Genomic DNA, 19,868 nt, shown 5'->3' with positions numbered 1-19,868 from the left:
ACACACACCCGAGTGAGAGTGTTCCAGTGAACTGACTGTGGAAAGAGCTTTAACCAGTTACACAGTGGAGAGGCAGTGGTGTAGTGGTATCGTCGCTGGACTAGTCATCCATAAACCCAGGATAATGATCTGGGGACCCGGGTTTGAATCCTACTACCACAGGTGATGGAATTTAAACTCAATAAAATTTCTGGAATTAAAAGTCTATGAAACCAGCTGGTTCACTAATGTACTTTTGGGAGGGAAATCTGCCGTCCTTACCCAGTCTGGCCTACATGTGACTCCAGACCCATAGCAATGTGGTTGACTCTTACCAGCCCTCAAGGGCAATTAGGGATGGGTAATAAATGCTGGCACAGCCTGCGACGCCCACGTCCAATGCATTAAAAAAATTGTTTCACTAATTGTAACTCAATTAATGATCACCACTTATTTAATCATCTGTTGCAGACTTTTAGCTAATTAATACAGTAATTTTTAATGAATACAGGGCACCATATTGCGCAGTGGTTAGCACTGGGATTGCGGCACCGTGGACTCAGGTTCGAATCCCGGCCCTGGATCACTGCCCGTGTGGAGTTTGCACATTTTCCCCATGTCTGCGTGGATTTCAACCCCACAACACAAAATTGTGCACGTTAGGCGGATTGGCCATGTTAAATTGCCCCTTAATTTGGAAAAAAAATAATCGGGTACTCTAAATTTATACAAATAAAAGATAAATTGCCTGATCAAGGATGAGGTTCTGTTTCTCAAGTTTCCTTTGAGCTTTATTGGAGCAGTACTCTAAATTTATATGGAAAAAATACTTTTCACTGTACCTCACTGAGCCTTCTTCAAAATTCTTCAATCATGGGAGGTGGGGGTCACTGGCTGGGCCAGCATTTACTGCTCATTCCAATTACCCTTGAACTGCGTGTCTTGTGAGGCTATTTCAGAGGGCACTTACAAATCAACCATGACATTGCTGTGGATCTGGAGTAATGTGTCGGCCAGGCCACGTAAGGAGAGCAGATTTCCTGAAGGACCCGACGGGTTTTTACAACAATCGACAATGTCACCATTAGACTTATACTTTGAGACTTTTATTCAATTTCAATATCTATCATAGGCAGATTGGATCCCAGATCATTAACCTGGGTCTCTGGATTACTAGCCCAGTAACAATACCATTACTCTACTGCCTGGCCCACACAGTCTTGGCAGAATATGATGTCCAGTAACTTCACAAAATTATGGAGTAATTTACTTTTTCAATCAAATTCTGATATCTCTGCAGTTTCTGGAAACATTTTGGTTGAAGGTGTTATTTTTAAAAATAAAGATCTAGCCTTTGCAATATAATTACCGAATACACCAATTCACTAATGATAATTAATGTTCACCACTGAATAATCATCAATGTAATTATTGTTTTATGGTATGAAATCAATACATGGTTAATATAGAAAACGTACAGAAGGTAAAATGGCTGCAGGAAGCCACGTGTTAGAGGTATAAAAGTGTTTTTTGCTATGAAATCAATGCATAGTTAATATAGAAAAGGTACAGAAGGGGAAATGGCTGCAGAAAGCCATGTGTTAGAGGTATAAAAGGGCTTCCTTGACCTTGTTACCAATGACAGTGAATACACTATGAACATAACAATTTTAAAACGAAATGTGATTACACATGCGTACTTACAGCTTCTTACATTACATCAGTGAATATGTTTCAAAAGTACTTCATTGGCTTTAAAAGACTTCAGAGGGTCCAGTGGCAGTGCAAGGTTTTATAGAAATGTACATTTATTCAAGTAGCCCACAAACTAGGATATACCCCTGTCTCTGTAAGACTTAATTACCTGCAAATGCTCGCATTCAAAGCATTGTTTCCATCTTTGACTATATATATGTTTCTAGAACATACCTCTTCATTCACCTGAGGAAGGAGCAGTGCTCCGAAAGCTAGTGATTTGAATCTGTTGGACTTTAACCTGGTGTTGTAAGACTTCTATTCTGACAAGTGTGAGGTTGTCCATTTTGGAAGGACAAATATGAATGCGGAATACAGGGTTAACGGAAGGGTTCTTGGCACTGTGGAGGAACAGAGAGATCTTGGGGTTTATGTTCATAGATCTTTGAAAGTTGCCACTCAAGTGGATGGAGCTGTAAAGAAGGCCTATGGTGTGCTAGCGTTCATTAGCAGAGGGATTGAATTTAAGAGCTGTGAGGTGATGATGCAGCTGTACAAAACCTTGGTAAGGCCACATTTGGAGTATTATGTGCAGTTCTGGTCACCTCATTTCACGAGGGATGTAGAAGCTTTGGAAAAGGTGCAAGGGAGATTTACCAGGATGTTGCCTGGAATGGAGAGTAGGTCTTATGAGGAAAGGTTGAGGGTGCTAGGCTTTTTCTCATTAGAACGGAGAAGGATAAGGGATGACTTGATAGAGGTTTATAAGATGATCAGGGGAAGAGATAGAGTAGACAGTCAGAGACATTTTCCCCGGGTGGAACAAACCATTACAAGGGGACATAAATTTAAGGTGACTGGTGGAAAATATAGGGGGGATGTCAGAGGTATGTTCTTTACCCAGAGAGTAGTGGGGGCATGGAATGCACTGCCTGTGGAAGTAGTTGAGTCGGTAACATTAGGGACCTTCAAGCGGCTATTGGAGAGGTACATGGATTATGGTAGAATAATGAAATGTAGAATAATGAAGTGTAGATTAATTTGTTCTTAAGGGCAGCACGGTAGCATTGTGGATAGCACAATTGCTTCACAGCTCTAGGGTCCCAGGTTCGAGTCCTGGCTTGGGTCACTGTCTGCACATTCTCCCCTTGCGTGCGTGGGTTTCCTCCGGGTGCTCTGGTTTCCTCCCACAGTCCAAAGATGTGCAGGTTCAGTGGATTGGCCATGATAAATTGCCCTTAAGTGTCAAAAATTGCCCTTAGTGTTGGGTGTGGTTACTGCGTTATGGGGTTGGGTGGAGGTGTTGACCTCGGGTAGGGTGCTCTTTCCAAGAGCCGGTGCAGACTCGATGGGCCGAGTGGCCTCCTTCTGCACTGTAGATTCTATGATAATCTAGAATTAATCTAGGACAAAAGTTGGGCACAGCATCGTGGTCGAAGGGCCTATTCTGTGCTGTATGTTTCTATGTTCTATCTGTTGGATCAAGCTGAAGGGTTTGCTCCAACTCAGGGGGCGGTGCTGGAGGACTAACCGGGAGCGGCTGGTCCTCCAGCCAATCAGAGTCAATGGGAGGCGGAGCAAAGCCGGGAGGCGGAGCAAAGCCGGGACTCTCGCTCCGTACGCATGCGCCAGGCCACCCGGGCCTATCTCGGTGAAAAGCCCGAGCACCTTTCGCCGGTTCAACTGCAAATCCGAGATTCGTATTCGGGGTGACACGGAGTGTTTATGAAGCCTCCCGACCCATCCGCCGGCTCCATCCCTCCCTCATGACTCACCAACCGGGATCTGATCAGGGATCTCCAGCCCACCACCTGAATCCTGAACTGTACTCGGCACAGCGCATGCTCCACCTCACGTGGGAGACCGGGCTCAGACCCCGCCCCTCATTCACTCCGATTGGTTGGAGGACCCTCTACAACCACTCGGTCCTCCAGGCCCATCCCTCTCTTCCTATTGGATCAGAGCTGCCGTCAATCATTCCCAGGGCATTGTGAGTTCGGGCATGCGCAGTGTCCATGCTGGGCTCGGCCGGGACGTTTCACTGAAGCTGTTTTGAGCCTTCAGTACTTTAGTTTATGTCTGATGTTGATGTTCGTTTTTTGTAAAAATTATTTTGTGAGTTTTGAGACCTGCACATTTATGTTCATGTGCAGGATTAAGCCAGCATCTGCCTTAGCATGATGCTGGGTGTGAAAAGAACTAAGCAAAAGAACATAAAGTAAATAATGGATAAAACAAAAGAAGGGAGTGCTGCTAAAACAACGAGTGGAGCACAACCCAAATGGAACAAGAAAGGGAACAGAAACTTATCTAAAACCTGTCAAATTAGAGTGTGAAAATCGGGGTAGATAAGGCAATCCAACCCCTGCGGTGCCCACCGAGCACGGGAATCTTCCAGTGTGCCCATGGACACCGCATGCTCCCTTTCCAGGGACAGCCGGCCGCGAACAAGGCCGCGGAAGAGGGGCAGACAGTCGGGCTGGACGACCCCCTCGCTCGCCCACTGCCTGGACCGATAAATGGCTAGTTTGGCCAGGCCCAGGAGCAGGTTCACGAGGACGTCCTCCGCCTTCCCTGCCCCTCGCCACACCGGATGTCCATAGATCAGGAACGTGGGGCTGAAGTGCAAATAAAACTTCAACAACATAGTCAAGAAATCAAAGAGGGAGTGCAGCCTGGGACCAGTGGCGTGCAGAGGGGGGGGGGGGGGCGACGGTGCATTGGCCCCGGGCATCCATTGGATGGGGGCATCCAATCAGAGAAGGAAAAAAAAAAAAAAAAAAAAAATTTTTTTTTTTTTTTTTAATTTTTAAAAAAAATTTAGATTACCCAATTATTTTTTTCAATTAAGGGGCAATTTAGCGTGGCCAATTCAACTACTCTGCACATTTTTTGGGTTGTGGGGGCGAAACCAACGCAGACACGGGGAGAATGTGCAAACTCCACACGGACATTGACCCAGAGCCGGGATCGAACCTGGGACCTCAGTTCAGTGAGGCGGTTGTGCTAACCACTAGGCCACCGTGCTGCCCCAGAGAAGGAAATAAGATAGTAATTTTAAAATTTCAGCGGTGATAAATCAATTTTTGGAGGCTCACCACACTGCAGAGGCAGTTGTTAGCCCTTTATTCCTTTAACATGGTGTACCCTTTCTGTCTAGAGAAAATGGTCCTTCTCCCCATCCCCCCCACACGCATGCGCATGATGTACGTGGTGCAACCATCAAAAGCAACAAGCAGACGTGGCTGTTCGTTCCTGCGTTTCCTCGAGTCATAACTCATCTTTTCTTCAGCTTTTTGTGCATCTAGATTAGTTCTTTTACCTACTCAGGTCAGTGAATAGCTCTAGAACAGGTGCAACTACGGTTTTTATAGGTTTTTTGGCGATATTTAATGAAATATTTACGTGGGATGTAGTAAGAGTGAAGCCTGGATGATCAGAGGACTGCTATGGCATTTAATCTCGGAATAGGAGACATTTATTCCTTAACATGCTAATATTCGAATACAGATACTACTAATTTGCAAGTCTATGATATAAATTGCACAAAATCATCAGTGGAGAATCAGTGTGAAATAATTTGATACGAAGGAACAAAGAAATGAAATATAGTTTATCCGTCTGCAACTGACCGATTGTTTACCATTTTCTTCCCATTTTCTCATGCGTCTTACGGTTTTTGAGATAGAAAATGAAATGTTACGAGTATTTCGTGTGCAACCGAGTGGAGCACAGAACAGGAAAAAAAAGAGGGCCAGAGTCGAAGAAGAGTCCCATCAAAGAGGGGCATTAGATGCATGGATAAAAAGAAGTAAAGAAGAAGTAGGAGAACCTGGAGAAGTAAAAGATGATGTGGGTGCAGAGAAGGATTTTTCTGATACGGATTCAGCTCGGTCAGAACATAATACTCTCTCTCCTCAGTCTCGTTGTCAGGATGATGATCCATGTGAAGAAAATAAAGAAGATATTTGCATATTTTTGCAAAGAAGCGATTTTGGCTGTTTGAAGAAACCGATTCCAGATCATTTGAAGATGACAATATTACAACATGGCCCTGAAAGATATCAGAATAAAAGTGGTCCATTTGCTGAGAAGGATGGGAGATCATTTTCCAAACAGTGGTTTGATAAAGTTTCCACAAACGGAGAAATTGTGGAGAGAAAATGGTTGTTATACTCTCCATATCGGAAAACATGCTACTGTTTTGTTTGCTTTTTGTTTTCAAAGGAGCATTTGTCGTCTGTGTCAAACTTTGGAAAGGAAGACGGTTTCTCCACTTGGAGAAAATTAAATCCAACAATACCTGACCATGAGAAAAGCCCTTCTCATAGAGCTCACATGAGGGAATACCTGAACCTTGTAGTTCGACTCCATCATTCAACTACGATAGATGCTGAACTTCAACAGCAAATGTCTGCTGAAAAGAAAAGATGGAAAGCTATAACTGAACGGATTGTCGAGGTTATATCCTTTCTGGCAAAACAGAATCTGGCCTATCGTGTACATCGAGGAGAAGGAATATCTGGGTTATCAGAGCCAGGGGAGACAGTCAGTGAAAATACAGGAAACTTTCTAGCAACAATCAGACTTTTGGCCAAATATGATGACATCTTAGCAAAACACTTGCAGAGAGGGAAAGAGAAACCAAAAAGTGTCACCTACTTGTCCAACAGAATTCAAAACGAAATAATCAATCTTCTTGGTGAAACTGTCAAGAAAAATATAATTTCCGAAATTAAGGACGCAAAATATTTTAGCATAATGCTGGATTCAACTCCAGATATTGCCCATGAAGATCAGGTTTCTGAAATTCTTACGTTCATATTGATGAAAACAGAAAAGTAGAAATAAAGGAGACATTTCTGGGATTTTTTCAAGTCAACAAGAAAGATGCAGTCAGCCTGGTAAATAAAATTCAGGAAAAATTGGAAGAAGACAAAATTTCCATGAATGACTGTCGCGGTCAAGCATATGATAACGCAGCAGTTATGGCTGGAGTGAGAGGAGGTGTTCAACAAAAAATTCTTGAAGTTAACCCAAAAGCTGTGTTTGTGAACTGCGAGAACCACAGCCTCAATTTGTCCTGTGTCCATGCAAGTGAGGTGCAACCTGTTGTTGTTACATTTTTTGGCATTCTCGAAAAACTCTACTTTTCTTTCTTCATCTACTTCTCGTTGGGAAGTGTTAAACTCATTTGTCACTCGGACTGTGAAAAGACAGTGTGACACAAGATGGAGTTCCAGCCATGATGCTGTGCAAGTAATCCACGAAGAGTGTGACAACGTTATTGCAAGCCTTCAACACCTGCTGGAAGGAGAATTTTCAAGGGAAACTAAATCTGATGCAGGATCGCTACTGAACTCTATTCAACAGTTCCCGTTTATAGCTTTATTAAATTTTTGGTACTCAGTTTTATCATCAGTGGATAAAGTCTCAAAACGTTTGCAGGATCCGAAAATGGGGTTCCATGAAGCTTCTTGTGATCTGAGAGGACTTATTCATATCTTGAATTTGAAGAATGATGAAATTATCCACAATGCAATAGATTTAGCCAATGAATATTGTCAAAATTGGGGAATACCAATTGCACGAACAAGGAAGAAGAAGAATAATGCCTGGACAGTCAGCAAGAGATAGTGGACTGACGGCACAAGAAGAAATGAATAGAGTAATAGTAGAGATTGTGAACAGATTAAAAACTGAAATTGAAGACCGCAGTGGCGTCTTCAAAGACTCAGTGACCGATTTTCTTTTCTTCTGAACTTGAATTCAGGAGTGATTGAAGATGAACAAGAAAGAGAGAAATTAAAAAAGGAATGTTCAGACTTTGCAAATTATTATGACAATGATGTGGTTGCAATTCAGTTATATGACAAAATTATTGATTTTGTGATGCTCCTTCGAGCTGGAGGGAATAGAGTTCCCCCTGATCCTAAAGATGCTCTGGAGTCTTTACTGCAGTATGGGAGGGATGTCTTTCCGACGCTGTGTGTTTCATACAGATTACTGCTTACAATCGCATTTTCAGTCGCAAGCTGTGAAAGGTCATTTTCAAAACTGAAATTAATAAAAACATATCTGAGGTCTTCTATGTCACAGGAGCGACTGACCAACCTGGCTTTAATAAGCATTGAAAAAGAATTTCTCACAGCTGATGTAAAAAGTGAAGTAGTTCAGGTGTTTTGTGACAGGAGGTATCATTTGGGGAAAAGAACTTAATAAATTTGATTGATTTATATTAAAATCGAATAAAGCGTTTATTTCATGTTTCATCTGTGTTTATATATTCAAAATGTTTTCCTTTCTCATAATATTTCTCAGTATATTAGGCCTTATACTTGAGTCTTTGGGGCATACAATCAAGATTTGCCCCGGGCATCACCAGACCTCTGCACGCCACTGCCTGGGACAGACAACATAAACGTGCTCCGCGGTCTCCACCAGGCCGCAAGAGGAGCAGGTCTCTGGCAGAGCCGCGAAGTGGCAGTTTTCACTGAAACCCGCTGGAGGCTCCAAACCCCAATAAGAAGTTTCCGGGCCCGGGTTTGCATCGAGCGGGGGGACAGCTGCGGCCTGCTCCCGGTGACAGGCTTGAGTTAACGGCCGCCGTCTTTGTAGAGGCTGCAAACCCGCAGGGGGCAAAACATCCGAGATAGAGTTTGTTGTGAAACCAGTGGGATATTGTAAAACAGGAGGTCAGGGTTACAATCAACAACAACAACAACTTCTGTTTATATAACACCTTTAACATCATAAATCATCCCAGTCAACTTCACAGGAACATTATAAAACAAAGTGAGACACCCAGACACAAAAGGAGATATTAGGACAGGTGACCAAAAACTTGGTCAAAGACGTGAGTTTTAAAGAGTCTGAAAGGAGGTAAGTGAGGTGGAGACGGGGAGGTTCAAGGAGGGAATTCAGTGCTTGGGGCCGAGGGAACTGAAAACCATGGCGGAGTAATTAGAATCGGGGGTGTGCAAGAGTCCAGGATCAGAGCTGTGCAGATATCTCAGGGGGTTGTGGAGCTGGAGGAGATGACAGACACAGGAAGAGACAAGTCCATGGAGGGATTTGAAAACAAGGGTGAGAATTGACTGGGAGCGAATGCACGTATCGGAGCACAGGGATTATAGGGGAAAGGAACTTGCTGTGAATTAAGACATGGATCGCAGACTTTTGGATGGCTTTAAGTTTCCAGAGGTAGACTGTGGGAGAGCAGCCAGGTGTGTAATGGAATTGTCGAATCGGGAGGTGAAGATGGTAAATTGCCTTAGTATCTAAAAAGGTTAGCGGGGGCTACAGGGATAAGTGGAGGTGTGGGTTTAGCTAGTGTGCTCTTTCCAAGGGCCAGTGCAGTTCAACGGGCCGAATGGCCTTCCGCACTCTAAATTCTATGAGGTCAGAAGCTCATATTGGGATCAAATGTGAAACCAAGTTCACAAAGAGACTGGCTAAGTCTCAGACTGTTGCCAGGGAGAGGGATAGAGTTGGTATGTCAGGAATGGAGATTGGTGCAGGGACCGAACAGTGGATTCAGTCTTCTCCATATTTGATTGAAGTTATTTAGTCAACAGGAAGAGAACCAGAATGGGCCCTGAGTCTGATATCTGGTATAACTTAGTTCAAGAGGGAGAGGTTAAACAAAGGAAACCCTGGAAGATTTGGAGAAACAACCTTTGCGATTGCTCATCAAATCTCCACACAGTCAGTTCTGGACACAAGGTTAACATTTGTTATTCTGTCTGCTCAGTCAGGATGATTCAGATTAAAGTCTGTCACAAGTCATGAATGAAATGAAATTAAAATGAAAATTGCTTACTGTCACAAGTAGGCTTCAAATGAAGTTACTGTGAAAAGCCCCTAGTTGCCACATTCCAGCGCCTGTTCGGGGAGGCTCGTACAGGAATGAAGTGACTTATAAAGCATATTCTTACCTCTAATTATATAACTTTTGTATAAAGATACAAAAATAATGATCTAATACTTTATTTGGTTTTCAGCCCCAGGGAGGAGGGAGAGTGTGTGGGACTGGAGATTTACAGCTTTGGCGAAAGAAGAGAGACAAACTGTTCCCCAGAAACTGGAATTGTCTGCTCTGAATTTCTATCTTGTACTGATAGTGTGGCCTTTGTAAACTCCTTTTCCAGGGCATTAGGAGAGGATTTTCAGACAGGAAACAAACCAAATATCACATTAAGATCCGGCAGTATCACTTAATTAATCAGGACCTGAATATCCTCAGACTATGAATGTGGAATGAAAAATGTTTGTTCTGTTTGTGGGAAAATATTTCAAACATACGTGTGACTGGAAAAGCACCAAGACACACACACACCTGAGTGAGTGTGTTCCAGTGGACGGACTGTGGAAAGCGCTTTAACCAGTTACTGCCCGAAATAACACCACACCATTCACTAAGGGAAGAAACCATACACATGTTCTGTGTGAGGACAGAGCTTCACTTGATTGTCTAAAGAGGAAATGCACAAAGACACTGACTCCATGGAGACACCGTGGAAACATGTGGAAGTTGGATGTTCAACAGTTTAATGAGAATCGAGCCAAAGGAGCAAAGGGTAAGTATCAGAGACAAGATGAGCTCTGAGAGAGCATGATGGGAGATAGCAGGAAAAGAGGAGAAAGATGGGAGTTCAGAATCTGGACAAAAAAGGACTTTCGAGGCAGTTTTACTGAGTGGTTTCGTGCAAGAGGAGCAGCAGAATCAGCTGGTTGGATTGGTTCAATGGGTCGGGTTTTCCAGTCCTTCCTGCTGGCTGGATCTTCCACAGATCTCTCGGACTGCTGTTCCGGTTCACTGGTTGTCTCATTGGGTTCGCTGTCGGCCTCCTGGGGTCTGTGGAAGAACTCCCAGAGCCTCATTTGCCTGATGAATTCGCTGGAGCGGAAAAACTATGACATCATCTTCGCAGCCTTCAACACATCATTGATGAAAATGAACATCTTGCCAAAGCCATCCCCACACCCCCACTACTTGCCTTCAAACAACCACGCAACTTCGAACAGACCATTGTAAATTACCCAGCCTTCAGGAGAACAGCGACCACGACACCACACAACCCTGCCATGGCACCCTCTGCAAGATGTGCCCGCTCATCAACATGGGTACCACCATGACACGCGGGAACACCACCCACCGGATACGCGGTACATACTCGTGGTGACTCGGCCAACGTTGTCAACCTCATACGCTGCAGGAAAGGATATGCCGAGGCATGGTACGTTGGCGAGACCATGCAGACGCTGAAAGAAGTTACTGTGAAAATCCCCTAGTCGCCACATTCTGGCACCTGTTTGGATAAGCTGGTACAGGAATTGAACCCACGCTGCTGGCCTTGTTCTGCATCACAAACCAGCTGTCTAGCCCACTGAGCTAAACCACTGCATGACAATCGGCAGGCAGGAATGTTCTCTTCCAATCGGAGAACACTTCAGCAGCCAAAGGCAATCAGCCTCTGATCTTCGAGTAAGCGTTCTTCAAGGCAGCCTTCAGGCCGCATGGCAACACAGAATCGCTGAGCAGAAACTGATAGCCAAGTTCCGCACACATGACTATGGCCTCAACCGGGACCTTGGATTCATGTCGCATTACATTCACACCCCCCCCCCCCCCCACTATCTGTCCTGCTCTCACGAAATCCTACCAACTGTCCTGGCTTGAGACAATTCACCCCTTTAACCTGTGATTATCCCTCTCTCCAGTCGCACCATCTGGACCTGTAAAGACTTAATTACCTGCAAAGACTCGGATTCAAAGTACCATCTCGCATCATTGAATTTTTCTATATGTGTTTGTGGAACCCACCTCTTCATTTACCTGTGGAAGGAGCTGCGCTCCGAAAAGTAGTGATTCCAAACCTGTTGGACTTTAACCTGGTGTTGGAAGACTCCTTTCCGTGCCTACGCCAGTCCGACGCCAGCATCGCCACACCATATATAGGAAGCATTTAGGGTGGCATTTGAGACAGTTGTTAGCATTGCAGCCTCACGGCGCTGAGGACCTGGGTTTGAATCCCAGCCCTGGGTTACTGTTAGTGTGGAGTTTGCACATTCTCCACGTGTCTGCATGGGTTTCCCCCACAACCCAAAGATGTGCAAGTTAGGTGGATTGGCCACGCTAAATTGCCCCCCCAGCTTTTGAACAATGTCAAACATAGTTAAATGGGAGTGAATTGAGAATTATCTGTCACTTATATTTGACCCCTGTGTTTTGGTGTGAAACGTTCTGCAGCCGAAATCCCGTTCATGTATAAGAAAGGAGGGGTGACAGCAAATCCGTACTGAGCCTGGATTTTCTCATCTCCCTCAGTGACTTTTCCTGTTTCTCCATCATGAAGGCCGAATTTTTCAAAAATATAGTTCAGTTAAATCTCTGCCATTTCCCCCAATTCATGTCTGTCTATTTGAGGACACATTACCATTCGACTGTTCTATGTTCAATTTGTTTTGGGTGGTGATTAAAATATAAACTACGTCTACAAAGTCATTAAATTCTTTTGTAAACTGACCAAACTGCCAAGATCCGCACTTTGTTTTTTCATGTATGGAACGATCTGTCTGGACTGTGCGCAGAACAATACTTTTCACTGTACCTCGGTACCCGTGACAATAAATCAAATCCAATCAAAGAGACAGTTTCTTACTCGTCTTCAGGTTGAACAATGAGCCGCCTTAAACATTATTAATTCAGGGCAGCATGGTGGCCTAGTGGTTAGCACAACCGCCTCACGGCGCTGAGGTCCCAGGTTCGATCCCGGCTCTGGGTCACTGTCCGTGTGGAGTTTGCACGTTCTCCCCGTGTCTGCGTGGGTTTCGCCCCCACAACCCAAAAAATGTGCAGAGTAGGTGGATTGGCCACGCTAAATTGCCCCTTAATTGGAAAAAATAATTGGCTAATCTAAATTTAAAAAAAAAACATTATTAATTCATGGGAGGTGGGGGTCACTGGCTGGGCCAGCATTTACTGCTCATTCCAATGACCCTTGAACTGTGTGTCTTGTGAGGCTATTTCAGGAGGCACGTTCAAGTCAAACACAACATTGCTGTGGATCTGGAGTCACGTGTAGGCTAGGCCACATAAGGAGAGCAGATTTCCAAAAGGACATTTGTGAACCAGACGGGTTTTTACAACAATCCACAATGTCATCATTACCTTTGAATTTGAGACTTTTATTCAATTTCAATATCTGTCACAGGCAGATTCGATCCCAGATCCCCAGAGCATTAACCTGGGTCTCTGGATTACTCGCCCAGTAACAATACCATTACTCCACTGCCTGGCCCACACAGTCTTAGCAGAATATGATGTCTTGTAACTTCACAAAATTATAAATTAATTTATTTTTTCAAACAAATTCAGATAGCTCTGCAGTTTCTGGAAACATTTTGGTTGATCGTATTATTTTTTGAAATAAAGATCTAGTCTTTACAATATAATTACCCAATACACCAATTCACTAATGATGATCAATGTTCACTACTGAATAATCATTAATTTAATTATTATTTTTTTGCAATTAAATCAATACATAGCTAATATAGAAAAGGTACAGAAGGTGAAATGGCTGCAGGAAGCCACATGTTCGAGGTATCAAAGGGCTTTCTTGACCTTGTTACCAATGACAATGAATACACTATGAAAATAACAATTTTAAAACTAAATGTGATTACACATGCGTACTTACAGCTTCCTACATTACAAGAATGAATATGTTTCAAAAGTACTCCATTGGCTTTAAAACACTTTAGAAGGTCAAATGGGAGTAAGGTTTTACAGAAATGTACATTTGTTCTAATTGTTCACAAATTAGGATGTATTACACTCAGTGTCCTCTCAGAATCATTGATAAAAGATTGGAGTCTTAATTTTGTGTAATAACTACGGTGTTGACACCATTTTGAATACTCTGTGAAACTCCAGACACACCATATGCAATTATTTGTTGTAAAACACAGCGAGTTGTTGTGATTTGGAATGCACTGTCCATAAATGGTGCTGGAATCTGATTGGACTGGAACATCCAAAAGGGAATTTGGTGCATTCTGGAAAAGAAAACAAAATCGTCGAACTATGGGATTAAATGGGTCGCTCTACAAAGAGCTGGCATGGGAAAAATGGGCCAAATAGACTCCTCTGCGCTCTAGCTGCCTTGTGTACATGTAAAGCGAGTGGTAACAACCTGGAACCTACTGCCTATGAGGGTCGGAGATGCAGAGATTTTTTTTCTTTTTTAAAATAAATTTAGAGTACCCAATTATTGTTTTTTTCCAATTAAGGGCCAATTTAGCGTGGCCAATCCACCTATCCTGCACATCTTTTGGGTTGTGGAGGTGAAACCCACGCAGACATGGGGAGAATGTGCAAACTCCACACGGACAGTAACCCAGGACTGGGATTTGAACCCGGGTCCACAGCACCGCAGTCCCAGTGCTATCCACTGCACCACATGCCGCCCTGGAGATGCAGAGATGATGGAATGATTTCAATGGGAAATTGGACAGGCACTGAGAGAAATAAACCCACAGGGATTCGGGGAATGGGGCAATGGACAGACTGGCTTCCTCCACAGGGAGCCGACACGGTCCCAAAGGGCTGAATGGCTCCATTCCCCAACATCCAGATGCTGTGATCTCAGGAGAGAAATTCAGCTGCTCCAGTCACTCCAACTAACTGGAGTCCCTCATCTCTGGTGCCATTCTCGTTAATGTCCTCTACACCCAAACTTAGAATTTCACATCTTTCCTAAAGTGTGGGGCCCATAACTAGGGTTCCATAGGGGATAGAATTGAAAAGCACGGAGGAAATGTTCAACTTGTTCAGAACCAGGGTTAGACTACACTGGGAGCACTGACAACATTGGCGATCTCCATTTAGAAAAAGGAAATAGAGGCACTGGATAAGGTGCAACAAAGATTCATAATATACAGAACTGAGAGCATTTAACACTCAGGAAAGGCTGGTGCTGCTTTTTTCTGGAAAAGATAAGACTGATGGGTGACCTGATGGAAGTCTTTCAGATTATGAAGGGATTCAATAATCCAAGAGGAATTTCAGTAGAAACCTCTTTACCCAGCGAGTGGTGAGAATGTGGAGCTCGTTACCACAGCGAGTGGTTGAGGTGAACAGCATGAATCCATTGAACGTAAAGCTAGATACATACATGAGGGGATGTATGTCTGTATCGGCTGATGGGAGAGGCTCATGCGGAGCATAAATACTGACACGGACCATGGCTAACCTCAGCCGGTATGGGAATTTAACCTGTGCTGTTGGTGTCACTCAGCACAAACCAGCCATCCAGACAACTGAGCGAACCGATCCCCATGTAAATCTGTAATAAATCCTTAAATATTAGTGATTGCCTGTCTCCCACCATACTATTTAATGTAGTTTCCCAGTGCACCTCAGACAACTTGGCCCTCATACCCTGATAGTTTTCTTCAGTGAGAAGCACCAAAATAAATTAAACAAAAGAACCATGTAACCACCATAGCCCATGTTCATGGCAATGTGGCATGATTTTTGGGGTTTCCAAACAGAAATGGTAATGAAACATCTTCTAATCTCCAAACCCCCTTTCACTTTTTGATCCTTGTGAAATGTGAGACCAGGAATTTGCAAGAAGGCTCAGAGAGAATCAGCCCACTGGGGGAGAAGCCGTGAGACCAGCCAGTCCAGCAGAAAGACACCCTCTGACCATCCCCATTGACCAACAGAATGAACAAAATGCAATCCTGGGTGTAATTGAGAACAGAAACAATAACAGCAGAATCCAATCCCTGTAATCAGTTGTGAATTTGTTAGTGTCTCAGAACGTGCGATGAATCCCTTCGCACATTGAGGGCAGGGGAACGGCCTGAACAAAAAGGAAAAGGCCGTGGAGTGGCAGTGCTGGTTAAAGAGGAAATTAATGCAATAGTGAGGAAGGATATTAGCTCCGACAATGTGGAATCTGTATGGGTAGAGCTGAGAAACACCAAGGTGGAAATAAATTAGTAAAGAAATCCCCAAACCGCAGTGGTGATGTTGGGAATGGCATAAAACAGAAAATTAGGCTGTTTGTAAAAGTTTCTATCGGTATGTGAAGAGAAAAAGATTGGTGAAGACAAATGTAGGTTCCTTCCAGTCAGAAACAGGGGAATGTATAATAGGCGACAAAGAAATGGCTGAGCAAATAAATACATACTTTGATTCAGTCTTCACAAATGAAGCCACAAATCAGATACCAGAAATGTTGGGGAACGTAGGATTTAGTGAGAGGGAGGAACTGAAGATCAATATTAGTAAAGAAATGGTGTTGGGGAAATTGATGGGATTGAAGGCTGATAAATCCCCAGGGCCTGATAATCTGCGACCAAAGTACTTCAGGCTCTCGAAATAGTGGATGCATTGGTGGTCATCTTCCAGGATTCCATAGACCCTGGAACAATTCCTGCAGACTGGAGGGTGGTTTATGAAATTCAACTATTTAAAAAGGATACAGAGAGAAAACAGGGAATTATAGACCAGTAAGCCTGACATCGGCAGTGGAGAAAATTTTAGAATCCATTATCAAAGATTTTAAAGCAAAGCACTTCGAAACCAGTGGCAGGATCGGACAGAGTCAGCATGGATTTGTGAAGAGGAAATCATGCTTGACAGATCTACTGAATTCTTCAAGGGTGTAATTGGTAGAGTTGATGAGGGGGAGCCAGTGGATGTGGTATATTTGGACTCTCAGATGGCTTTTGACAAAGTCCCGCACAAGAGATTAGCGTGTAAAATTAAAGCACATGGGATTAGGGGTAGTGTATTGATAAGGTCAGAAACCTGGTTCAAAAACTATTCACGTACCCTGCACATCATTGGTTTATCGGGGTGGGACCCACACAAACAGGGGGGAACTTCTCTCCACATGGACAGTGATCCAGGGCCAGGATTGAACCCTCGTCTTCAGCTCCGTGACGGAGCAGTGCTAACCACTGTGTCACCCTATATATAAACAATTTAGATGAGGGAACAAAATGCAATATCTCCAAATTTGCAGATGACACCAAGTTGCTTGGGCCGGGAGGCGGAGGGGGGCTGTGAGGAGGATGCAGAGATCCTTCAGTGTGATTCGGACAAGTTGAGTGAGTGGGCAAATGAATGGCAGATGCAGTATAATTATGAGAAATGCGAGGTTATCCACTTTTGGGAGCACAAGCGAGAAGGCAGACTATTATCTGATTGGTCATGAATTAGAAGGGAATGTGCAACGAGATCTGGGTATCCTCATACAGCAGTCGCTAAAGGTAAACATGCAGCTACAGCAGGCGGTAAAGAAAGCAAATGATATGCTCGCCTTCATTGCGAGCGGATTCGAGTACAGAAGCGGCGATATCTTGCTGCAATTATACAGGGTCTTGGTGAGAATATTGTGAGCAGTTTTGGTCTCCGAATCTGAGGAAGGATGTTCTTGCTCAAGAGGGATCACAGCGCAGGTTTTCCAAGCTGATTCCTAGCATGGTGGGACAGTTGCATGAGAGACTGGATCAGTTAGGTTTGTATTTGCTGGCATTGACAAGAATGAAAGGGGGGGGGGGGAGAAATCTCATTGAAACCTATAATATTCTAACAGGACTTGACAGGGTAGATGCAGGAAAGATTTTCACGATGGTGGGCGTGTACAGAACCAGAGGTCACAATCTGAGGATACGGGGGAGACCATTTAGGACATACATTTTTAAAAAAATTTAAAGTACCCAATTAATCTTTTCCAATTAAGGGGCAATTTAGCGTGGCCAATCCACCTAACCTGCACATCTTTGGATTGTGGGGGCAAAACCCACACAGACATGGGGAGAATATGCAAACTCTACATGGACAATGACCCAGAGCCGGGATCAAACCTGGGACCTCGGCGCCGTGAGGCAGCAGGGCTAACCCACTGTGCCACCGTGCTGCCCCAGTTTAGGACAGAGATGAGGAGAGATTTCTTCATCCAGAGAGTGGTGAGTCTGTGGAATTTGTTACCACAGGAAATAGTTGAGGCCAATACATTGTATGTTTTCAAGAAACATTTAGATATAGCACTTTGGGCGAAGGGGATCAAAGGATATGGAGGGGAAAGCGGGATTTGGCTATTGAGTTGAATGATAAGCCATGGCCATAATGAATGGCAGAGCAGGCGCAAAGGGCCAAATGATCTGTTCCTGCTCCTATTTTCCATGTAATCCCTGCCCACACTGCCAGCAGGTGAATGGTCTCTCCCCAGTGTGAACTCGCTGATGTCTCTGCAGACTGGATAACTGAGGGAATTCCTTCCCACACTGAGAGCAGGTGAATAGTCTCTCCCCAGTGTGAACTCGCTGATGTTTCCGCAGGTTGGATGAATGGCTTAATCCCTTCCCACACTGAGAGCAAATGTATGGCCTCTCCCCAGTGTGAACTCGCTGGTGTGTCTGCAGGTTGGATGCTTGAGTGAATCCCTTCCCACACTGAGAGCAGGTGAATGGCTTCTCCCCAGTGTGAATTCGCTGATGTTTCCGCAGGGTGGATGAATCAATAAATCCCTTCCCACACTGAGAGCAGGTGAATGGTCTCTCCCCAGTGTGAACTCGCTGGTGTGACTGCAGGGTGGATAACTGAGTGAATCCCTTCCCACATTGAGAGCAGGTGAATGGTCTCTCCCCAGTGTGAATTCGCTGATGTTTCCACAGGGTAGATGAATCAATAAATCCCTTCCCGCACTGAGAGCAGGTGAATGGCCTCTCCCCAGTGTGAACTCGCTGGTGTTTCTGCAGGTTGGATGCTTGAGTGAATTCCTTCCCACACTTGGAGCAGGTGAATGGCCTCTCCCCAGTGTGAACTCGCTGGTGTTTCCGCAGTGTGGATGAATCAATAAATCCCTTCCCACACTGAGAGCAGGTGAATGGCCTCTCCCCAGTGTGACTGCGTTGATGAATTTCCAGCTGAGATGGGACTCTGAATCCCTTCCCACAGTCCCCACATTTCCACGGTTTCTCCATGTTTTGGGTCTCCTCGTGTCTCTCCAGATTGGACAATCAGTGGAAGCTTTGTCTACACACAGAACATGTGCACTGTGTCTCCTCACTGTGAAAGACGTGATATTTTTTCAGGCTGTGTAATAGTTGAAACTCTTTACACAGTCAGTTCACTGGAACACTCTCACTCGGGTGTGTGTTGTGGGTGTCTCGGTGCTTTTCCAGTCACATTCACATTTAAATCTTTTGAAGCCGACAGATTGGACAAACATTTCTCCTTCTCGCCGATGATATTCAGAACCCAATGATATTCAGTTCAGAATTAATCGAGAGAGTTTGTCACATCGAGACGTGATGTTTGAGATTTCTGTCTATAATTCCTCCTCTTCCAACATCCTTTAAATTCACAAAAGTCATCAGTTAGTACAGAATAGAAATTAACAGGAACATCATTGCAATGTAAGCCTACCTGTGACAATCAAGATCATTATTATTAAAATTCAGGACAATTCTAGTTCTTATGGAACATAATTTTCTCTCGTTCTTCAAAAGCTGTAAATCTCCATCCCCCCCTCCATTCTCACTCTGCTGTATCTACTATTCACCCTCACAATTCTCCTGAAGGTGCTGATTCATGTTGATTGACAGATCCAAGCTCAGCTCAATGCTTCCTGACCAGGACACGGAGATTAGAATAGGAGCAAGAGTCGGCCATTCGGCCCACTGAGTCTGTTCAACTATTCAATGAGATCCTTGGCTGATCTACCTCAGCACCATTTTCCCACACAATCCCCATATACCTCGATATCTTCAATATCTAGAAACCTATCAATATTTGTCTTGAACATATCTGATGACTGAGGCTCCACATTCCTCTGGGGTAGAGAATTCCAAAACTTCACCACATCCTGGGGTGAAGAGATCCCTCATCTCAGCTTTCACTCTATTTTCCTACCTGTTCCCCATAACCCTTAACTCCATTGTCAATAAAATATCTGTCAGACTTGTGCTTCAATATATTCAATGACCCTCAGATACAACTGGTCCCTGTGGAAGAGAAATCAAACACAACCCTCTGAGGGAAGAGATAGCTGGAAATCTATAACACAGCTACAATCTTATATTACAAGACGAGAAATAATAATATTTAATTTATTACAGAACCGTAAATAATATATCTAATCTGTACCATGTAACACACTGGACGT

General features: G+C 44.0%; 1 protein-coding gene across 1 annotated transcript in view; it reads right to left on the bottom strand.

Annotated features, from left to right (window-relative positions):
- LOC119959644 (zinc finger protein 721-like) overlaps positions 1-18,675 on the bottom strand; it is a gene marked incomplete at its 5' end in the record, with an annotated part of 90,404 nt that extends 71,729 nt beyond the window's left edge. The window contains 2 exons of the mRNA XM_038787827.1: positions 3,787-3,815; positions 17,886-18,675. Coding sequence (XP_038643755.1) covers positions 3,787-3,815; positions 17,886-18,675 — 819 coding nt within the window. The remainder of the gene's footprint in view (positions 1-3,786; positions 3,816-17,885) is intronic.
- Between the last annotated feature and the right edge of the window lie 1,193 nt (positions 18,676-19,868).

This window comes from Scyliorhinus canicula, unplaced genomic scaffold, assembly GCF_902713615.1.
Source record: "Scyliorhinus canicula unplaced genomic scaffold, sScyCan1.1, whole genome shotgun sequence".
Lineage (NCBI taxonomy): Eukaryota > Metazoa > Chordata > Chondrichthyes > Carcharhiniformes > Scyliorhinidae > Scyliorhinus > Scyliorhinus canicula.
Note: the sequence above shows the minus strand (reverse complement) of the source record. Positions and strands in the feature narration are given on the sequence as shown.